Here is a 17,174-nt window from a genome sequence, read left to right as displayed (position 1 = left end):
TTATACAGGCTCAAGGTGGCAGGGGTGAGGGTGGGTGTCTTCTTCCCAAGCAATTAAACCCAGAAGCCATTAAGAAAGGTCTAACAGACCTGCTGATAGGAACATTTTATTTTTCTATGTGGCAAAGCAACCCTTAAACAAAGTTAAAAGCAAATGAGAGAAATGATACTCTTGACAGGTAAAGGGATTAATGTGCCAAATACAGAACTTGAACAGAATAAGAAAACTTCCATTTTTTGAAACAGGCAAAAACTTGGCATAAATAACTCATAAAAGAAATGTAAGAGACTAATAAACACAGAAAAAGATCAGTGGTCATAAAAATGCTAGATACTATTTTTCACTCATCAGATTACAAAAAATGACAAAGACTGATGACACCAGAGATGGCAAGGATGAAAAGAAACAAGCACTACCTGCATGTGGGTCAGAGTATGAAACGCTATAATCTCACAGGAAAATAAACTGGCATTACCTAATAAAATAAAAATACATACATGTACTCCTTAACCCAACAATTTCACTCCTGGATGGCTAACCTAGAAATAAAACCATGATTACATAAAGACATATGTACAAGGATACTAACTCCATTGTAAGTGCTAAAAAATTTAAAATACCTTGAATGTCCATCATAAAGGGAAATGATTGAATAAATCATTGTATATCCATTCTATAATGTAGTTATCTAAAATGATAAGTAAGGTCATGGGTACTGATGCCCATGGTCTAATGTTAAATGGAAAGAAAAAAAAGACACAGGTTACAGATATTGCACAGTATGATAGCATTTGCTTAAAAACAAACAAACAAAAAAAAAAACCCCACCTTTTGTGTAGACAGAGATGTTTTTGTATTTTTGTACCAGTATTAAGAAGACACACAAGGCTTCTTCAACAAGTGAAAGCTGCTAAAGGATGCAGATTGTTGACCTTCCTGTGTATACTCTTGGCATTTTGACATTCTGCAAAATGCAAGTTTTGCTTTTATTATCCCCCAAAAGAAAATCTATGTTTTTGTGTATCTGTGTATTTACCATGGCTACATATGTGAAGGTCCCAAGGTCTCTGTCACTTACACGGACCAATAACGATCCAGAACACAAAGAGGACACAGCGTTAGAAAGGCATAAAAATCCATAATACTAATTTTGCAACTAGACTTTTTTTCAAATATAACAAGCCTATTTTGAAATACAAATAAAGTTACTATTACATGGAAGAGGGAAAGGAAAAAAAGATGTTTAACTACTTAATTCAAAATCTCAGTAGTTATTTCTCAGCATAGCTTTGGTGAGGAAAATGCCCAGCTATCAAATTCTTTTCAACAAAACTCTTGATCAAGATCCTAACTTATGGCTTTAGTAATGCTTTCCAAAAAAAAAAGGTGGGGGGGTTCATTAATGAATCAGGACTACATTTTGAAAGACTTCTGGATCAAAATTATTTAGAAAGAGGATATTAATGGAGCCTAAAATTGCAAAGTGTTTGCAATCACTTCAAAAACTCATTCATTCAACCCTCAATTACTCATCCTTAACAGGGGGCGCCCTGCCATGCATTACTCAAAACCAGGCATGCCTGAAAACATCTTAAACATAACTGAATGAAAATCTGTCCAATCACAGGCCAGCTGCTTGCAAACTCCACCCTTGAGTACAGGAAGAACACTTCTGATTGGAAGACAGTTGTGTTTACTACGGTTGTGTGGTGCAAAATTGGAAAGGCACACATGCCAAAGGTCCAAAGGAAATCTCTTTAATGAAAAAGGAAAACAAACGGACAGTTCTGATTCTATATTAGTTGTTGTCATTAACTGAACCTCATCATCACAGCAGCAATTCTTGAGCAATTTTGCAAGCTAGTAAAATATTTTAAAGGCTGAGTTTTGTTGTCGCTTTTTTTTCTCATCTATGTTCCTTGATTATACATACGAGACAAGCATAAGCCTATTCTTAAAACCCCAAACTGCCTTTGCTTCTAAATGCATACATCTCCATCCAAGACCTCAACACAGTTGTAATACTTTGCTTTGAATCACTGAAACTTTTTACTTGGTTTGAGTAACCAGTGCCATGGGCCCAGTGGCACAATTCTTCAGTATTTAGCTTAGCAGGTGTCCAGCATCTCCGTGAGCTTCAAAAACCACTGCCCTTTGGGAGCTCAGCAAACAACAAAGTGAATGGGTAGCCATTTCAGGTGCAGAGCTCATTAGCAATTCATCTGATGGAGGAAACAACTAGAACCGAAAACTTCGACTGAAAGGCTAGGACAGACTAAGTTTTTAGGTCAAAATATGGATTTAATAGTGGATCTCAACCTAAGTTTTGCATTCAAGGTGGTAAATTACTGGATCTAGGAGGGACACCTCTCCCCCAGTCTTAACCTAAAAAGCAGTCTTCTAAAGAAATAGCAAAGGAATTTAACTCCAAATCTCCTTGCTTAATCATCCTCTTCACCTTATTACATTCCTGATATCTCTTTAAAAATTCGCCCCACTAAAGCCTCATAAATGTCCAAGCAGCCTTTTTCTTAAAGCCAAAGCCAGCCGTAAGCAAAACCCAGAAGACTTCTATATGGGGCGGGGCGGGGAGTCTGAAACCACTGATCGGTAGGTAGAAAAATGAGTATCAGAAACCTGCAATGTTAACATCAAATCTTACAAAATGAATTCCCGTTTACAGCGAAAAAAATATCTGCAAAAGCAAGTTCATCAAGAAAATTTTCCTTCTGCCTGCGGATCTATCACAATCTAAAAGAATCCCCCTATTTTTCACAGCCTTATCTCAACACAGAACCTAGGGCCGCTATCAGAATGAGGAACTAAAGAGGCTTGCCAAAGTTCAAAGACAACATTTTGTAGCTACATTAACAAAAATAACGCATCACGGACACGAATGCTAGTTAAGTTCTATTACTGAACAACTTTAATCACAAAATACACCAAGACAAGTATTCAAAAGTGGCCATGCCCCAACACAAAGTTTCAAAACAAAACCTCTCCCAAGGTTTGGGGGAGTTGCCCAGCTAGGAGATAAAAAGCACCACCCAACAGCCCCATTTGGCTGCTAAGACAGATCTCAAACTTATCAAAAGCAGCCACTACGGCAGCTCCTGTCACCCAGAAGCGCAAAGACAGAGGAGTCTGAAGAGAGCTGGCCTTTCTGGAGACAGCCAGGCCGAGTCTGGCTCAGACGAGGAGGAAGTAACTGCCAGATAAAAAAGCTTTGAGCAGCTTCAACTGCAGCCTCTCGATCTCCCACAAGTGCCCACATTCCCGCCCCATTCGGGGCTCGGGGAAGAAGGGAACAGGGCGCAGGTCTCCCACGAGAGGCTGGAGACTACAGGTCCGCTTCTTCCAGGGGGCAGCGGCACACGGGCAGAACTCTAAGGGGCCCCGGAACCCAGGGTGCTAGAGCCTGCTCCTTATGAGTGTTGGGGGGGGGGGGGGGGGCGCTGAGAAAGGGGTCGCTCAGGAGGCGGGGCCTGCCGGGTGGAGGCAGCATTTCCTAGCGCCCTGGCTGCCCCCCCGGGGTAAACCGGGGCGCGCACCCCGACGCGGAAGCCATGCTGGCCAGAGCTCGGGGTGCTGAGGAGCCGGCGGGGGGCGCTGAGGAGATCTGGGGGCGCGGAACTGGGTCACCTCCACCCCACCGCCCCCTCACAAAGGCCCCCGGGGAGGCCGCCCGCAGGCCGTGCAACCCCGGCCTCGAGTGCCCGCCTCGGCCGCCACTCACCGCTAGGTCCTGGGGCACCGCCCCGCTCATGGCCCGCACCGTGCCGGCCCGCCAGGCCCGAGTGCGCAGCGCAGGCCCCGGATCTCCGCCCGCCGCCGCCGCCGCCGCCGCGGGGACCGAGGCCGAGGACGAGCCCGCGGTGTCCGCGAACAGAAGCAGCAGCCGCTTGCCCACCGGGGAGGCTGCCGCGTCCGCCATCGCCAGGGCCGGCCGGACCCGTGCTCCCGCCCGCCGCCTCCCACCACCTCCGCCGCCGATCTCCCGATCCGCCCGCAAGGCCTCCCTCCGCACCACCCGCGGCCGCGGCTCCCCCCCACCCCCCCCCAACAGCCACCACCAACCACCGGCGCCGCGCAGCGCCCCCCGTGGCCGGGAGCGGAGCCGCAGCCCGGGCCCCGCACAGCGCCCCCCGCGCTTCGGAGCGGGCCGGCAGCTCCGGGCCCCTCGCAGCGCTCCGCCCCAACCTCCCCGGGGCCTGCAGTGCCCCCTGCGGCAGGGAGGGGAATTGCAATTTCGGCCGGGGTGGGGAAGTGGGCGGGTCCTTCAGTTTCCCTTGGCACCATCCTGGTGCCATATTGCCCTTAGGGGGCCCCTTAATCTGAGGTTTTAGCTTACCCTCCTTGTATACCAAAGACTTTAACTGGGGTGGGTGGCTGAGGGGCAAGTTACCTAGAGAATTGATATTCTGAGATAAGAAGTTAGTGCCCCAGTACCTGACTGATTTCCAAGCCTGAAAATAGGCACTACCCTCCTGTCCTTATCTTTTAGGAAACTTCCCATTGGTCCATGGGACACAATATCTTTCTTCTCACTTGTCCATAACATGGTACCATTTCATTATATATTACCAATACTTCATAGGTCCCTTTCCAATTGACCAACGTTTTATACCCATTGTATATGATAATGCCACTCTATATTGGCTGAAGGCCAACGTGCTTCCAACATCTCAATAGTCTGACATATCCTAGTGGAGCTTCTTCCTGCTTCCAAATCAGCCAATGTTATTAAGTCCAGGTGTTTCTCAATTCAACTTTTAAGGGAACTGGAAAGAGACCAAAGTACATCTTACCATGGAAATAAGTGGAGCTGGGGACAAAGAAAACCCCATCACTCCTATCTGAATTCATAGGCATGGAAGACTGATACTCCTGTCAGAAAAGTGGCTGTAGAGAAGGGGAGATAGTGAGATATCTTTTGCCTAGATTTTTGTTTACACTGGGCAATGAGAAATCTCAGTCATTAACATTGGTCACGTTAGAGACTAGCACAAGTTCCATAATCTTATGGATGCAGAGTATACATGGAAGTAGATACAAACCAGGAAAAGATGGTATTAATCCATGATTACTACCCTAAAAGTACCCATTTCTTTCACTGATCTGACGCACAGACAATTAAGAGCAGTAGCATTCTTTCCAGACTTATGTGCCTACCTAGAAATCTGTCCATAATCTTCTTTACCTTTGACCTACTTGCCTTGTAGCAAAGGTTGGGGGCCAGAGGGAAGTACCAGTTATTGGCTTCAGTCAAAGTACAACATCCAGTGAAGCCATTCTAGAACTAACCTTATGGAGCACCAAGGAAACATTTATTTGGATTTTTTCCTCTCCCTATTCCCTATAGTGTCCATCTTCCATAGCCAATCTGAGGCCTGATTCAGTTTTTCTTGGTTTTTCTGGGCCGAGACACCTCTTAAAACACACTCCTCACAAATTGTAATTGGTAAGAGACAAAGAGATGAATCCATACATGACCTAGCTGCCTTGTAGATTTTCCATTAAAATTCACTGCTGGGATTTTCTCTCATGGGGAGCTCTTATTACTGTCCCACTGTCCAAAGCTAGCTTCTCACAGCACCAGACACAAGTGGTGTCTTTGTGCCTAAGCTCAGGAATGGGAAAGCAAAGACAAAAAATAAATAATTAATTCACAAATATGGCAACACTTTCATAAGCCAGTAAGTTTTCAAAGAATAAAACAAAACCCTCATAAAGTTTATATTCTTTCTTATGCTTCAGCAATGGAAAATGAAATCACACTAGCCTTCAGAGAAAATAAACAGTAGAAAAACCCAACAAAAAAACTGACCAGAAAGGAAAAAAAGCAGAGGGAAGTAAGTTTGTTCAGGCCTTAACCCTGCTCAAACAGTAGGCGAAACATAACAGCAGTTTTATACAAAGAACGAACCTGTGATTCTGAGATTCTTTAACCACATGCTATAGCCCTACCCCCTTCAAAGCCCTTCTTACTTTGTTTCCAGGATAGGTGACAACTCCCACTCTTTTCAGGGTGTTTTTTCATCCCCTCAAAGTTCCTCCTCCAGGTAGTCAAGCCAATCCTGTCTTCTTGCACACTTCATTGGTATTCAGTGATGAGTGTCACCAATTTGAAGCAGAAAACTGGGTCGGAGGCTAAGCAACTTGACTCTTCTTGCTGCCTGGCAAGTCATTGCTACAACTGGTAAAGAAAGGCTATGCCTTAGGGACAAGAGGCTCCTGCCTAGCTCTCTAAGCAACTACACTTCACCCACACACATTGGAAGAATGCTAACGGAGGGAGAAGAAAGGGTGGAATAGAAAGGTCTAGAGAGAGAGAGTGAGCCACACAGCTTCTTTCAGCAAATGAACATTCCAAATTGAAGCATTAGGGAAAATACCACCTTCTAGAGCAAAAAAGCAGCTCTGCTGCTAGGGTAGTTTTCCAAAACCAGTATTTTCAGGATGGTGAAATTGCTGAGGTCTTTGGACTCTGAATTTTGACAACTTTATCTCCAGCTCTCCACAACAAAATGTATGAAAACTCTGAAAAGACACTCCTGGACAAGGTCCGTATTATGCCTTCTCCATACTTCCCAAAGCCTACAAACCATTCTAGACAAGTTTCTAATTGCACCATCTAGCATTTCTCAGGGAGGAAGAATGGATTAATACTTGACTTCACCCTGCTGGAAGTGAGAGTGACAGGAGGTAAGAAGAGATGGCTATAAGTACCAGGGAAACAGGAGACCAAATCAGACTGCCAGAAATAACTGAGGTCTTAACAGAAGCTGGGTCACAGGATATAACTACTGTGGCTGCAAAGGGCCCAGGGACCAAATACTGTCCTCGAGGGGCAAAAGTTCAGCCATGTCATAGAAAAAGCAGCTGGAAGAGTTGCGTGGCCTTCTCCCCACTTCCTCCTTGCCTTTCTTTGTGAAGAAAGGAAGACAACACTGTAGTACACAAGGTTGCTTGGGAAAATGGATTATTCTAATAAAACTTTATTTTTTCAAACACAGCCACAGAGGCAGGACCTCATGTTTAACACACACAGACTTATGGATTTTTTTTAATATAAAACAAAGTTTACGAAAAAATTTTTCCACTTTTTGTATTTGTAATCCCATTAGCACAGGGACTTTGGCAGCAGGTGGGAGTGAAGGGCAGCTGGAGCTGCCAGTGGGCAGTCACCGGGCACAGGAGGAGAGCACCAGCCTGGGAGTGGCTTCACTCACACACGCAGGAATACTCACCTACTGATCAGCCACACCACACACACAACACAGATGCAGATGTCTACCCAGGGTCAACCACTGCAGAGGTGTGTTCCACTCTGGGTAAGCCCAATATGTGAAAATCCAAATTGTCAAAACAGCTAAAGTAGAGGGAGGTTGCTTGCTTTACAAAAGAAGCAATCACAGGCTGCTTTTAAATGGTCAGCAGTCCAAATGCTTTGAAAAATAGCATTTGGTTTATACAGATCTACCATGTAAAGCAAAATAAACCACTTCTCGAAAAGGCTTGTCCAAGGGCCACAGGTACTTAGATTAGGAAGCAAAACAATAGTTCCAGCTAGTTTAACTTTCCAGATCTTAAAGTAATGGAATTCAAATATGGCATCTATAGACCTTCTCCCTTAGGGATGGTGCCCTAGGGTTTTGAGGAAGCCAGGGTGGAGGCAGAAATTATTGCCCTCACTTCTTCAGCTTTGGGCCTGCAGAGAACCCCCTGACATTACCAGTGGCCTATTGTAAGCTGGCACAATCTGCAGCAGAGAGCCCAGGCATGAGGATGGCCCAGGAGGAAAAGAAGCTGGCACCAGGGAAATTATGGCCTAAAGAGCGAGAACAGAAAGGGGAGGGATAAAACCAAGGAGGGGCAACTCCTGGGCTCACAGTTTCCTTGGATTCTCCAGAGAACCTCTCTCAGGCCCCTACAGACCTGGTAGCTCACTAGTAACTCGTGCAAACTAGCAGGTGAAGGGAAGGAGTCCTGGAGGGGTAGAACCTCTAAAGGCAGGAGGCTGAAGAAGACATAGCCATCTCCTCGGGAGTGGAGGCAAGGATGCTAGGGCCTCACTGATGCTCCTATCCAGCATGTGGGAGACCCAGAAAACCATAAGTTCAAATCCATAAGGAAGAAAACACATAGGTCCTCTTTCCTAACATGAGCAACTGGTTCCTACAAAACCCTGGGAAAATGCCCTTCTTCCAATAAACAGGAAGGGCAGGTCTAATTTGGTCCTGCAGGGTCTAAGCAAAGCTGGACAAAGCCTCAAAAGCCATTATGGCAGCAGCTTCAGTATGCATCTCCCCTGGAGCCAGCCCTATAGAGCTTCTGAAATCCTTAAACCCATCAGTGTGGCCACTGAGACCTGTTGCTGAGCCCAAGTTGTGGGTGTGAAACAATAAAAGAAATTCAATCCAGCAACAACAAACTCCCAGCTGCTTCTCACAGTCTGCTTTACACATCCTCAGCCAATCCCTCAGTGAGCCTCAACCTCCCTGAGGTCTCTAAGGGCCAATTAGAGGCAAATAAACATTTCCTGGCAGGAGTGGAAGATGAGCAAACTAGTAAATGCTGACATCCCCTTCCTCTTTCTCAACCAACTCAGAAAAAATGGCTAGGCCTGGATCTTATAACAAGTTTCTCTACAGTCTGCTTCAAAAGGGCAGTGCTGGGGTGCACTCACCTATGCCTGCTGGGGACTGAACACTACTTCTGCTGCAGGTCAGCCTCCATACAGGGGCTTCCTTCCTTCTTCTTGACCCTCAAAGGGCAGAAAGTAAGAGGGAAAAGAGGTCCCATCAGTAGGAAGGGAAAGAAAGAGATGGAGCCCTTCAGCCCTGCCTTAATTGCCCACATGTGCTTGCATCTACTTAGTGAGTGAGATAGGCAACTTGTATCCAGCCTTGGCAATCTGATAAGAAAAAAAAAGCCAGCTCAGAATCAATATGCAGCACCCTCTCCAGCCAATACTAGATCTATCTAGGGGAGGTATGGGCCTGAGGAAAAGACCATTAGTTGAGGACCCCCAAATAGAATCCTTTGCAGAGCCACTGTTGCTAACAGATTACAAGCTTGCTTCCAGAGCTCCTTAGAACCCCGACTCCTAAAACAAGCCTGCTGTCCCGTGAAAACCTAAGATCCTGGGAGTACTGCGGTGCTCTGCTGTTAGGTTTCAACTGCCTTCCTTCCCTAAAGCTACCCAAACACACCTTTCCTCGAGCACTCTCATGCACTCACACACTCTCACACAATTTCTCCAAGGAGGCTGAATGAACCCCCCACCCTGGCCAAATTCTAAGACACAAGTGCCCTTTGAAGCAAAGGGGCTAGTGAAATTCCCCGAGCTGGGGTCGGCAGACCCCTTCCGTCCCTGCCCATTGCTTTCTCGGTGGCAGGGATACTCACACTCAGGGCCGCCATGGGAAGGGTCTGCTCTGGGGCTGTCCCTCCCGCCACCAGCTCCGTTTATCTTGTCCCGGCCAGTCTCTCGGCATAGTCGAGCTTCCTGGAGCGAGAAGATTTCCGGCTGCCCTGAGTCGGAGCCCTCCATTCACCCCCATTCCCAGGCTGGGCCCCCAGCCTTGGGACCTCGACACTTGTTAGTAGCCATAAGAGAGTCAGTCTGTGTGGCCCCAGGAAGTAGCCTCTCAGTTTTAGTTCTCCTCAATCAGATTCAAGTCCAGGTCCCCAAAGTCCTGCTGGCACAGTGTCCGCTTGCTTAGCGCCTGCCGCCCCCACCGCACGGCCCCCTCCTCTTCCTCTTCGCTTTCACTCAGCACCTGGGAGGAACCCCCAATGGGGCTGCAGGAAGCAGAGAGGGGTGGGGGGCTGCAGGCCATGAACCACGGTGGAGAGATACTGCTGCCTTCCCGGGCTGTTTCTTGGAGACAGAGACCTCCTGAGTATGGTTTCTGTCAAACAAAACAAACAAACAAACAAAATTAAGGCAAAGAGAGATGTTAACTTCCCAGAGAACCCTGCCCAAGCTGTATTTCAAAGTACCCCTCTTGGTTACCCTTGAAAGCAGGAGTCCTATGCGTTAGGGTGAGGTCATGAACTCCCAGATAAAATTTTGAAAATTCAGTGTACATGCATATTTTTTTGAGGAAAAGAGCCCATAGTTTCTATCAGATTCAAGATTAGAAGCCTGTTTATAAACTTCATGTGTGTAGGAGTACTGATTGACAGCTTGTTTCACTCCTATATTGCCAGTGCCTAGTCGGAGTCTGTTACGTAGTAGGTATTCAATAACATTTGTTGACTGCTTGAACGAATGACTATGAATAAGTGAGTAAGTCCTCAAAGCGGTTTATGACCCAGTGGTCCCAAAGAAGAATATGAAAAGAGTGGGCAAGTGCCTACAACAACTGTACTCATACTGGGAAGACAAAAAACATTTGTTGAGTGAATGAATGATGCAGCAGCCTATTTTGCTTAAGCCCTCCCAGGCCCACGTGAAGCAGTGAAGGGCAAGGGACAAAACCAGCCTTGCATGAGAAGGGGCAGGGCACTGATGGGGCTTTTCTGAGCCATGCATAAAGAGGGAAGATGCCTCCGGTAGGACAATCTGGGATCTCTGTTGGAAGGTTTAACATGGGTCCACTGAGTTTCTCTGCAACTCCCAGAACTGAAGAATTTCACAGGACTTTCAATGCTAAAACCAGGATAATCCTGGGCAAATTGAGATGGTAGACCACCCTTAGCCAAGGCTCAGGCAGACAGGAGTGCCAAGAGAGGCCATGTCAGGAGGGCCCGGAGCTAAAGGACACCTTACAAGTGAAAATCGAACAGTCTTCGCTACTCCCATCCCAGCTTCCCTGGTCTTGCCAGTCCCACCTGATTCATCTTGTCAAAGTCCAAGGAAGGCCGCAGCCGCCGAGGGTCCTCCTCATGGCGCCGCTTGACCCCAGCTTTGCGGGCATCAAGATCACAAGGCTGTGAGCGGCTTCGGGGAAGATTGCGCAGGCCTCGAGGTCGCCAGGGCAGCTCTGGGGAGGATGCAGGGGAGCTCCGGGCAGAGGGCAAGAAGCGGCTTGCCTGTGGGCCCAGGCTGGGTGACAGGGAGAAGCGGCGCTGGGGTGGGCAAGGTGACAGGGACTCAGCATCACTCTCCCAGGAGCCACTTTGTGGGGAGGCGGCAGAGGGATGAGAGGAATCTTGAGCTAGGGCTAGGCTGAAGAAAGGGGGGCTGTAGGGTCTGTGGGCTGGGGCACATTGAGAAGAGGCACTGGGAGCTTGGAGGAACCTGAGGCTGGAGACCCGCTTTGGGGGGCTCTGGTGAGGCACCTGTGGCCCACCCCCTCCACCACTGCCCCGGTGCTTGATGGGAGTCCACAGCTTGGAGGGGGCGGGCCGCCACACTGGCTGCCAGCGAGACAGGTCCACGGGCACTGAGAGTGAGCGGCAGTGCCTCTTAGATGGAGGGGCAGGGGGCACAGGAAGCTTTTCTGGGTCTGGGGGCTCAGGGCTTAGGACTTGGGAGAGGGACTGCTCCTGTGGGGAACTTCCTGGGCTGGGTGGTCTGAGGTGCAGGCTCAAGCCTGAGGGGTGGTAGCTGAGGTTGAGGCTATCCTGGAACTCGGCACAGGAACAGTGGGGCAGGCCCCTCCAGGAAGCACCTTCTGGAAGGCATTCATAATAAAGATAGAATTAATGATAGCTAATATATTTTCAAAAGCTTATTATGTGCTACAAAACATAGTGAGCACTTTATGTGAGGTTTCCCCTCAACTTCATGAGTTAGGTACTATCACTACCCCCATTTCACAGATGAGAGAAGTTCCATAACTTGCCAACAGTTATACAGGAATCAAATGACCAAAGCAAGGTTCAGAACCAGATCTGTCCGATGCTAAAGCTAGGTCTTTTACCCAGCAGACTATAGTGCCTCCGTTATGAGGAACCACCTGAAACTAAAAATGTAGAATCATAAGCTGCCTGCGAATCCCTGTCAAAGGTAGAATGAGTCAAGAGAAGCAAAGGTGTGTGTGCCATGCTCACCTTTCACTCCACTCCACCGAGCTCTTTGCTCCCCCAACCCCCAAGCCCTGAGTTGCGGAAACCTGGCCTACACTCTCCGTCCTTAGCCTTTACCTTTCCTATGTGTCAAAGCATCAAGCAGGTAAGAGATCACTTGTATTCCTAGTGAAGGCAAGGGTGGGGAGGGTACAGTGGGAAAAGCCTTTGATGGTGCTTGTGTTCCTCTGGGTCTGGCCACCCACAAGGAAACACTCAACATACGTACATGGTAAGATCTTCTAGCCTTATTATGATTAGTTTAAAAAGAAAGTTCCAAATATACAGAATGCAACCTTTTGTGTTCAAAGAGTGGGAATAAAAAAAATTTTAATTTATATTTGCTTCTATTTGTAAAAAAACAAAAACAAAAACTCTGGTTGAATAGACAAGAAACTAATAACAGGAATTACTTTTAGGGAGGTGATAGAAGCTAGGTAGATAGAAAAGGAAGGGGGACTTTTTTCAGATTAACACTTTTCCTATTTAAAAAAATTTGAAATGTGACTGTATTCCCTACTCAAAAAATTAGATTACAAAAGTTCCTACAAGGCTAGAATAAGAGCAAGGTAAACAGATAACTCCCATACTGGTGCAATAAAATGGAGACAAGCACCAATCTCAGAAGCTGACCCTGGTAAGAAAATTGTGGAGGCAGGCTAGTTAGACCTGGTTATGGAAAACCAATAAAAGAAACATGTGGATGGAGGCATGGCATACACACAAATGTACACATAATGTCTTACCAGACACAAGCTGGAAAGGGTTCCCACAGTTGGAGATGTCTGCATGATCAGGCAAAGGCTAAGAGACACAGAATATCCATCATGATTCAAGATCAGGACAGAGTTCCAGGAAGCCCTTTCAGCTCCCCTCTGCAATTCATGGGCTATAGGGATATTAGGGACATCTAAGTGTTCTCTTATCCTCTCAAAGTTAGTAAAATAATTCACATCTTCCAGTATCTCAAACCTTTCTCCACCCAAATTTTAGTGGCCCTTCTCTTAACAGTAAAAAAAATCCCTGCCCTCTTCCTTTTGGGCTGGGTTTTGAGCCTTTAGTGGGCACATCTAGTACAAGTACGATAATTCATACAACACAGGACAAGGCTGAAGTAGTAACAACAAATAGCCTAAGAAAGGGCGAGGGGGTCTTAGAGAAGTGGGAAGACTGTCTTTTACCAGACTGATGCTGAAGCGTGTGCATTTCAGCTCATCCAGAGTCTGCTTCTGTAGCTGCTCAGTGATCAGGGTTATCATGATTCTCCCCGGGATTTGACTTGCACACTTTGGAGCAAATGATGGATGTCTTCCCTGTTGTTCTTCCAGACCTCACTCGTGAGCTGTCTTCTGCCACTGCAGCACCATTCTAGCACCATTGGGACTTCCCTCTCCAGTCATGCCTGCTGAGTCTGCCAATTACAGATGGATCAGCCCCAAGTGATATTAGAGATGTACCTACTCCAGAGATGGAAAATGCAAGGCACACATACCCCAGCATCCCTATGTCAGGCCTCTGGCACACATCATTAACTGATCACAGCTCTTTCCGGCTAAGCCTAAACATAGCCTCAGAAACAGTCTCAACTTGGCACTCCGGATAACCAGTATAATAAAATGGAGTTAGCAAGCAAGTTGAAACCTATTTGCCACTCCTAACCTGGTTCGTGCTCTGCTCTGCCTACCCAAAATACCAGCACCACGAGCTCAGACGAGAGAAATGCCTACATTGTTATCTCCATCCTGATTAGTCCAATATTTTATCTTCCAGTCAAAAGCAAGAAGAGGTAGCCTCTTCCTAAACTACAGAAATAGTAACAGTGCACTGGTTATAGGAATGACTTTCTACTTCAAACCAGAGTAAACAAGGTATTATATTCTCCTTTATCCTCAACAGCTGATATTATTGTTCTCCAACAGATACTGTACATATTCTCTTATAAGAAGACAAGAAAATGCTACCAGGGTAATTCCATTCACATTTCAACTCTACAGATGTTAAAAACAACAACTCTAACTTCATTCAACTAAGTTTTTAGCCTGATTTGACTCAAAGACCATGAATACAATTAATCAAGACTCTTTCTCATGGTCAATTACAGTAGAAGCAAACTAATTCTATCAGAGAACAGGCTTCAAGCCCACACAATTGCCTGAGGGACCTCAATCAACGGAGGAGGGAAGTTAATCTAACATTTCCATACTGTTCTGCCTATTCCCAGAAATGACCAGCAGGCAGACAGCAATCAGACAGTGTAAGTAGCATTTGCTAGCAAAGAGAACTAACTATCAAGAAATCAAATCTGGATCCGATTTGCTGTCATGGTCTTGGCAAATCATCAAACTTTTCTTTCCCTCAGTTTACCCATATGAAAAATGGGCAGAATAATCTTAATCTGTCACAGGGATAATATAATAATGCAAAATATCAAACATAAGAAGTATACCACTTGGCCTGAACAAATCAGAAGTCCACACAGACTGCTGTTTCTCACCCTTCCTATTTGTTGCTCTATAAAGCCTCAGGGTGCTACAAGTGATAATATTAAGATGAAGAAAGCAATTGGGTTGGTTTATTTGGCTGGATATCAACCTCCCTCACTCACATGCCAAGAAAAGCCCAAAAGGCTTGACCTTGAGGGCAGATAACTTTCAACCCTGGCCAAAAAAAAGGGGGGGGGGGGGCGGCGGCGGGAATCCTCTCTACTCGATTTCCACCTCAGAGGGAGGCAGACCACAAAGAGAAGCAAAGAAACACACTTCGATGTACTTGGAGTTTAAGCAAAAAGGAGGCAGGAGAAGTCAACCACCACTATAGTTAAATAATATTTTCATGCATAATTATTATTACCACCCTGAAGTTCCAGTTTCCTGAGCACTCCCTTCAGCCGCTTCCCCCATTCTTGTAGGAGAAGCTAAAGCTTGTATCACTTCTGCTCTTGGTTTCTTAACTCTGCCCTCAAAGACCAACCAGAGAGAAAACCTAAGGCAGGCTTTTACCCTCAGAGACCCCAGGCCTCAGGCTGACCAGCCATGAGAAGCAGGGAATAAAGCAAACTCTTTCAAGGCTTTCATGAGGCATTTGGCCAAATAGCAAACTTCCAGCCCTCTCTGGGATCAAGAGAGTGATTTTGTGTTTTTCTGCATTTTAATTGTTGGGATGTGGCCACACACGGCAGTAATTAGAACAATGCAACTACCACCACGCAACTGATACTTTCAGTCTGAGTTTCCTAAAACAGGCCAGGCTGAGAGGGGGAACAGAACGGAAGCCATAAGGAATCAAACCAGGACACAAAAGAAGGCAAACCAGCTCCGCGAGGGGCCTCCTCTTTCTCAGGCAGGCAGAGAAAAAAGTGTAAGAAGCCCTCTCTTGCCGCCTTCCTTCCCCTTCCATTTTGTGCATCTGAGGGGCACAGACAGCCCTGAACGTTCACTAAACAAGTTAAAACTTCTCAGCTTAACAGCTGGCATGGGGCTAAGCCCAACACAGAGCAGCAGGCCGCTAGGCCCTCCCTCAAACCCCACCAGGCCCAACTCTCAATCCAGGCTTTCTCTGCACCATCACCTGTCCCTCAAATAAAGGTTGGACCCCCACCCCACTGGGTGGCGGTAACCCCTGACATAAGGGTTTCAGGGATGCTGAGGTTGTGCTGGAACCTGGATAACCTAGGATCAAGTCAGGCCAAGGAAGAAAAGAGTCAAAAACCCCTGGAGACCTTCCCCCTAGGTCCCAGTCCCACAGCTCTGGGGGAGACTGAAGAAAAACATGAGGCAGGGAGGCACACGAACAGGTATGTGGGGATCTGACTGCTTTTTCTCCATATGGCACTGGTGGGCATAGGGGTGACAAGTGGGAGCACCCCTCCCCCCACCCCAGTGAAGAAGCAAAAGGCTAGGCCCCCCTCTCCAATCTTAAACCTCTCCATCGGTTGCTCTGCCTGTCCCCGCGGGGTGGGGCATGGGGCGTCCGCTAGCCCCTCGGGGTGGGGGGGAGGGCGCCAGGGCACGCTCAGGGGGGCTGTCGCTCGCCTGTTCCCAATCAGCTCCCATCATCTGGCCGCGGGGAAGCGAACTCAGGACACAGGGGACGGGAGGGTCTGGGACTTAACACTCCGCCACCCCCTCCCCCACCGGGTCCCGTGCTCTCCCCGCGGAGGCGGCCAGCAAGGCCCTGCCTCGCGGGCGGACGGGCTGGGGGAGGGGAAAGAGGGAAGGAGGGAGGGACGGTCTAGGTGCCCGCCCCGAGGCCCCAGCGCCACCTGCCCTCCGCCACCTACCGCGGCTCCTCCAGTTCCCAGGGCCGCGGCCGGAGCAGCTCTGAGCGCTCGGTTCGCCCCACGGTGCCCTTAAAAGGCGCCGGCGTGAACCAACGGGCCCCTGAGGAGAGTGGAGAGATCGCTCGGGTTGGGAGAACCCCCCTGAACCGTCCGTGGAGGCTCGAGCCCCGCGTCGTTTTTCTCGCAAAGTCTTTCTTGGCTAGCGCCGTCGGAAAGAGGCCGGGCTCTTTGATTTAGCGATGAGGGTGATTTCCTCCCTAGGAAGTCACCCCCTGCAAAATATTGCCGAAGGTGGACTGGGCCAGTCGAACGCAAATCTCGAAACCCGCGGGGGAGGCCGTGTTGGTCGAAGGTAAACAAAGTCATTGCCCCCGCCCTCTGTTACTACATCTGTCCACGTACGCCCCCCAACTCGATTTCGGCAGCATAACGGAATTAGCCAGGGTTCCTCTCACCTGTTTTCCTGCCCCCACTCTCTACGGCCTCCGCTCTGAAGGAATTCCCCTTCCCCCAGCAGAGGACCCGTCCATGTCGTGAAGGCTTCTGGGAGGCGTAGTCCAAGCGCCGATTAGGGCCTGCTCTGAGTCCCAGGAGCCCCTCTTCCAGCTGCCGGATCGGCTCGAACCTTATAAACCCAGGACCTGTAACGGTTGCGGGCCGTTTCCACTTGTTTGTGTAGCTAGCTGTCACTCAAAATACTGTAAATCCGACGAGGGCCCAGGGCTGTTCACTCCTTCTCCTCTCTCTATGCCCCCACCCCCCAGCAGGATGAGGTAATGGGATTGTGATTATGACATCATAGGCGGTTCAGTTGCTTGCGTGGGGGAGGGGGGAGAAGGGAAAGTACGGTGGTTACAGCTGGACCACTTTCTTT

At 47.9% G+C, this 17,174-nt stretch overlaps 3 protein-coding genes across 8 annotated transcripts in view; 1 reads left to right on the top strand and 2 right to left on the bottom strand.

The window, feature by feature from the left end:
• KDM3B (lysine demethylase 3B) overlaps window positions 1-3,959 on the bottom strand; it is a 57,591-nt gene extending 53,632 nt beyond the window's left edge. For 3 of the 4 annotated variants that reach the window (XM_070793668.1, XM_019963501.2, XM_070793669.1), the window contains exon 1: window positions 3,737-3,959. In XM_070793668.1, the coding sequence (XP_070649769.1) occupies window positions 3,737-3,934 (198 nt within the window). In that variant the 5' untranslated portion in view covers window positions 3,935-3,959. The remainder of the gene's footprint in view (window positions 1-3,736) is intronic. The other variant, XM_070793670.1, reaches the window with a different exon arrangement.
• Window positions 3,960-6,982: 3,023 nt separating this feature from the next.
• On the bottom strand, window positions 6,983-16,872 carry FAM53C (family with sequence similarity 53 member C). 3 transcript variants are annotated; one of them, XM_070793665.1, is made up of 5 exons: window positions 16,756-16,872; window positions 13,203-13,432; window positions 12,768-12,825; window positions 10,843-11,627; window positions 6,983-9,917 (listed from the first exon to the last, which is right to left on the bottom strand). In XM_070793665.1, the coding sequence occupies exons 2-5, from the start codon at window positions 13,278-13,280 to the stop codon at window positions 9,660-9,662; spliced, it is 1,179 nt and encodes a 392-aa protein (XP_070649766.1). In that variant the 5' UTR covers window positions 13,281-13,432; window positions 16,756-16,872; the 3' UTR covers window positions 6,983-9,659. The 3 variants fall into 3 exon arrangements, with proteins under 3 accessions (XP_070649766.1, XP_019820554.1, XP_070649767.1); XM_019964995.2 differs by lacking the exon at window positions 16,756-16,872 and adding an exon at window positions 16,301-16,432; XM_070793666.1 differs by lacking the exons at window positions 12,768-12,825; window positions 16,756-16,872 and adding an exon at window positions 16,301-16,432.
• The window catches only part of CDC25C (cell division cycle 25C), a 40,676-nt gene continuing 40,013 nt past the window's right edge, over window positions 16,512-17,174 (top strand). Inside the window, exon 1 of the mRNA XM_070793661.1 lies at window positions 16,512-16,652. The gene's annotated coding sequence lies outside the window, so the exon portion shown is untranslated. The remainder of the gene's footprint in view (window positions 16,653-17,174) is intronic.

The sequence above is a fragment of the Bos indicus genome, chromosome 7 (genome assembly GCF_029378745.1).
Source record: "Bos indicus isolate NIAB-ARS_2022 breed Sahiwal x Tharparkar chromosome 7, NIAB-ARS_B.indTharparkar_mat_pri_1.0, whole genome shotgun sequence".
Taxonomy (NCBI): Eukaryota; Metazoa; Chordata; class Mammalia; order Artiodactyla; family Bovidae; genus Bos; species Bos indicus.
The sequence above is the reverse complement of the archived record's forward strand: the minus strand, read 5'-3'. Positions and strand labels throughout refer to the sequence as shown.

Excerpts from the sequence above, each read along its gene's own strand:
- FAM53C (XM_070793665.1), bottom strand. The coding sequence starts at position 13,280 with ATGATAACCCTGATCACTGAGCAGCTACAGAAGCAGACTCTGGATGAG. Across the intron at positions 12,826-13,202 it reads CACGCTTCAGCATCAGTCTG|CCTTTGCCTGATCATGCAGA; the intron begins GTAAAAGACAGT and ends TGTGTCTCTTAG. Across the intron at positions 9,918-10,842 it reads ACTTTGACAAGATGAATCAG|AAACCATACTCAGGAGGTCT; the intron begins GTGGGACTGGCA and ends TTTGTTTGACAG.